We start from the raw sequence: 4,301 nt of genomic DNA, 5'->3' as shown, positions 1-4,301 counted from the left end.
CTCAATGACGGCAGACGCCACCGCCATGTCAGCACCAACCACCAGCCACTACAATGACGAGTGTGGTGCTCGTCAATGTAGTGGTCGATGCTGGCGTCGATTCGTGTTAACTGTAAATTACACTGAGAATTCAGTGCACATTAATTCCAGTAGTACTATCAGTCCATAGTAGTACTATACTTTGAACTTACCGGTACAGTTCCTCGGAGTACTCTGTCACGGCGTCCCAACCCAAAACTCAATTAACCATATGTGTGACTGACAATACGGGTACCTGATGGCACGCCAGTATCGTAAACAAACACATGATTATACTCCCTTGAGATCATCCCCAACGAATACTGATGCTGGAAGCCCATGTGTTTTCTATGTGGTTTTCGTGAAAGTTCGTGTGTATTTCGTTATTTAGTGTGTGATAAAATCGTTATTTAGTGTGTGATAAAAACGGGGTCTCGTTAAGCAAAAACGCCAAATTGAGTGGCCGGAGATGCCCTGGAGGGGCGACGTTGTTCCATCGATGTGCCCCGAGGTACAATTCCCGTGTGGGCCCAGCAATTGCGAATGGTCGTTGGTGTGACACTATTCCAGGCTACCAGCGACCAAGTTATGGCGGTGAGCACGTCCACAGCGTACAAGTTCTTGTGTTCACGGCCAGACCCATGGGTAGGACACTCGATTATGTCGATGACATGATCCATTTGCTGACGCTTGTATTGTCGGTTGAACGATGCAATGATTCCAGCATCCATTGGCTGCAAAAAGGCCGTCGTGTTTGGTGGCAGCATCAAGATTCTGACCTTGGTAAGGATGACATCCAGCGGATCATGCGATGACGCGTTGTCTAGGATGAAGAGGACTTGCCTACCTCCAGTTGACATTCGTGAGTTGAAGCTACTCAGCCACTCCGAGAACAAGGACTTTGTCATCCAGCCAGGCCTTGCGATTGGAGTGGTAGAGTAAACCCAACTCTCGACTGGACAAGCCTCCGAAACAACGCGGTTTCTTGGATTTGCCGATAAACATCGGCGGCAACTTGTCTAAGCCGTCTGCGTTGACCGCCAAGGCGACTGAGATGCGTTTCTTGCCTTGTTTTTGCCCGGGTCGCGATTGATCGGCAATTGTGCTACGTGGTTTTCCGTTGTAGAAGAGGCCAGTTTCATCCATGTTGTAGATGTCGGCAGTATGGAACAGGCTCGTCATCGCTTGAACTGCCACGCGGCCACTTTGGACGGTAAGCGCACTAGCCGAGGCAGTGTCGCCGTGAAGACGGTACATTTTGAAGTTGTGGCGTATTTCCAAGCGATAGACCCATCCCTTTCAGCATATCATGCGATTGCTTAGGTTCATTCGCGAATCGATCTTGTTGCCAGCGCGAGCAATGAGCTCACCCGTGACGCTTGCTTTCTTGGCGTTTGCCATTCGCACCCATGTCGCAACCTCGTTGTCAAGTTCTTGATGCTGTGGTCGTTGGAAGTTAAGCGAGCCTTTGCTGACTCCTTTCTTATGTTATAGGCCTCGAGCGTGCGGTGTCCTTCAAGGTGTGACGAATTGTCGTGATGTGGACGGCACGGCCAAACTGCTCGGTTGCCCATCGCTGGATTTGAGCTGGCGTGATAGGCATGTTTGCCTTGTAATACTCTCTAATCGAGTTCTTGTCGTGAAGAGTCAACCGCTTGATTGGTTTTTGCTTGCCTTGCATGTTCTCAAATGTCTTAAGGTAATTCATGTAATTCCCGGCCACCGAATGGCCAATCACATCATGCAGGCAAATTCATTGGACAAAATCAAATACTCTTGATGCAAATACTTGTAACATTTAATATATCAAGTATACAAGTCATTTTTCCCGCTCGACGAAAAAAGTGCGCCAATTTCCAAATGACACGCTACTCGCGTGAGGCCCTTTGCCACTGCATTGGACCGAGCATTGGACAGTCAGAACCAAGAGAGAATTAACTCCATCGCAGACAAAGCACACATTCCACGCAGCTCGTTGAAGGACGCTGTCCATCGAGCCCGTTGTGGAGACGTCACCAAGCAGCGTGGACGGAAGATGACCCTCTCCGCCGGCATGGAAGATGACTTCAGGGAATGGGCTCTCGCGATACAAGGAAGAAGAATGCCCGTGACCGCTGACGAGATGATTGACAGAGCCACCAAGACACTCGATGTGGTCACGCCTGGCGCCACGCTAACACGGGGTTGGTACGCGGGGTTCATGAAGCAACACCAAGACCTCACCCGGCGCAAGTCCCAAGCATTGCCAACGCCAGGAACTTCGTGACTGACGAAGACGTCGAAACCCTGTACATCAAGATCAAGGATGCCATTGAAGTTGTTGCCAACGATGGTGATCGGGTTTTCAATATGGACGAAGCGGGTTTCGCTCCAAAGCGCCACGCCAACAACGTCATCGCTCAAGTGGGTTCGACGAACGTCTAGTCACAAGAGGCCAGCCTTAATTTCCACATAACGATTGTTGGATGCATCGGAGCTAAGGGCACTGTGATCCCCCCCTGTTCATCCTGCGTGGTGCAACTGTCCTGGCCGATGCGTTCGAAGTATTGTCAGTAGACCATGCTGTATGCTGCCTTGGCTTCGACCTCAAGTAGTTTCATGAACGGTGGGTTGTTTGGTGCCTGGCTGGAGATGTTTGGGAAGGCCGTCGCTGATGTCACAAAACCCGTGCTGCTCGTGTACGATGGTTGTGCATCACACTTCTCAGAGGACATCGTGGATACTGCAAAGAAGCACGACGTGATGCTGTTCTTGCTTCCTCCCAATTCCACTCACCTCTTCCAGCCCCTGGACGTTGGCGTATTTCGACCACTAAAGAGGAATATCCGTGCTGAAATTCGTCAATTTCTGTGGACGAATCCCAACCTGACGATTTCCAAGTGCGACGCTATCGAACTGGCCTGTAAGACCTGCTGGATATCGATGCGACTGGATTTGTGTGTACGGGCGTTCACTGCAACTGGAAATTTCCCTCCCAACCTGGAGACTATGTATGCTCGACTTGGCGCATTCAAGCGAGGTGGTTTGAAGACAGAACATGCTCAGGCGAGTTGGTTGAAGTCAATGGTGACCCCTTAACTTCAGGCCCGCGACGCGCATTTGCTTTTGCCACCTGAACTGGTGAAGAAGATCCCAGCGAAACGAGTTACACTCATTGTTATTGTTACTCGTGAGAACGCTCAGAGTGCTGCGAAGAAGCAAAAGACGAAAGGTAAAGGTAAAGCCATAGTTCGTAAAGAGATGGCGGCCACAAGGCCTGTAGACATCAGGGAGTATGACTACGTAATGGAATTGTGAGAACATATCATTTTGGCAAACTGTATTGTAATTGGATAATTGTGTTGTGATCGAATAAAGTCGGACAGGACATCCGACTTTATCTTGATTGGCTTAAATTCGCCAAATTGACTGCAATGTTTCATACACGTCTCGAATACAGTATTATCCTGTCTAATACAACTTTTTAGTAGTGTTACGTAGTAGGTATTCCCTCAGTCTCTTGTCTACGCTTTCGAGCTAGGCGTGCAAATGTAACCATTTTCATTTGGGACAAACGACGCTGTCGTCCAAGATGCGTCTGACCCCACGACGGTGGCAAGTATACCATGATATTGCTGAATGCCGCAATGACCGTAGCTGATGTGTAGGGTCGACACATACTACTGCCAAATGCGCTGCAGTACACATTGTGGAGCGCATTCGTTGCGAAGTGCCACTCGCACAGGATCTTGGCTTGCTTCCTCGTCAAGTCCATCGACCTGATTTTGTACAAAGGTGGAATGTCCCTAGCGGGAGATCCACACCACCATAAATGCCACCCCGTGGAAACGTCGACGGAAGGCAATTCGTAGTCTTCAGCGAGCAGGTGCCACCGACCTCCCCAGTAGTGAACCGGACGAACAGGTACCGACTCGTCTTGAGCAGGAGAACGAGCTGACACGATGACAGGCCTTGTGTCCACAACGGATGCCACCGCATTCTTCAGAAGCTGCTCAAGCAGTGCATGCGTGATGTTGCCCGCAGCGACGCCTTTCTCATCAAGAAGGCTCTCGATGCCGTCACGTATTTCACCCGGGAGCGCCCGTACGGCAGCCAAGTTCTTCTCGAGTTGCGTGTGCAGACTGACATGGGGCGGGATCCCTGTGGGCTGCATGGAGGACGATAGTAGTGTCACGTTGGCTCTCAGCAGTGTGGTCATTCCGACATCACCAAACAGAACGGAGGAGAGCAGAGGATGCTTGCCCGGGAGCGTATCCTCCAGAAAAACCTTGTGATGCACCAAC

The 4,301-nt window shown here is 50.4% G+C and overlaps 2 protein-coding genes across 2 annotated transcripts in view; one reads left to right on the top strand and one right to left on the bottom strand.

The window, feature by feature from the left end:
- Positions 1-2,053: 2,053 nt before the first annotated feature.
- Positions 2,054-2,442, top strand: H257_12655 (hypothetical protein; the record flags this gene model as incomplete). The annotated part of the gene is made up of 2 exons (XM_009839945.1): positions 2,054-2,205; positions 2,274-2,442. 2 exons carry the CDS (start codon positions 2,054-2,056, stop codon positions 2,440-2,442), a joined length of 321 nt encoding a protein of 106 aa, XP_009838247.1.
- A 1,048-nt stretch (positions 2,443-3,490) lies between these two features.
- Positions 3,491-4,301, bottom strand: part of H257_12654 (hypothetical protein) — a gene marked incomplete at both ends in the record, with an annotated part of 2,151 nt that continues 1,340 nt past the window's right edge. The window contains one exon of the mRNA XM_009839944.1: positions 3,491-4,273. Within this exon, the coding sequence (XP_009838246.1) occupies positions 3,491-4,273 (783 nt within the window). The remainder of the gene's footprint in view (positions 4,274-4,301) is intronic.

The sequence above is a fragment of the Aphanomyces astaci genome, assembly GCF_000520075.1.
Source record: "Aphanomyces astaci strain APO3 unplaced genomic scaffold supercont1.42, whole genome shotgun sequence".
NCBI classification, from domain to species: domain Eukaryota; phylum Oomycota; class Saprolegniomycetes; order Saprolegniales; family Verrucalvaceae; genus Aphanomyces; species Aphanomyces astaci.
The sequence above is the reverse complement of the archived record's forward strand: the minus strand, read 5'-3'. Positions and strand labels throughout refer to the sequence as shown.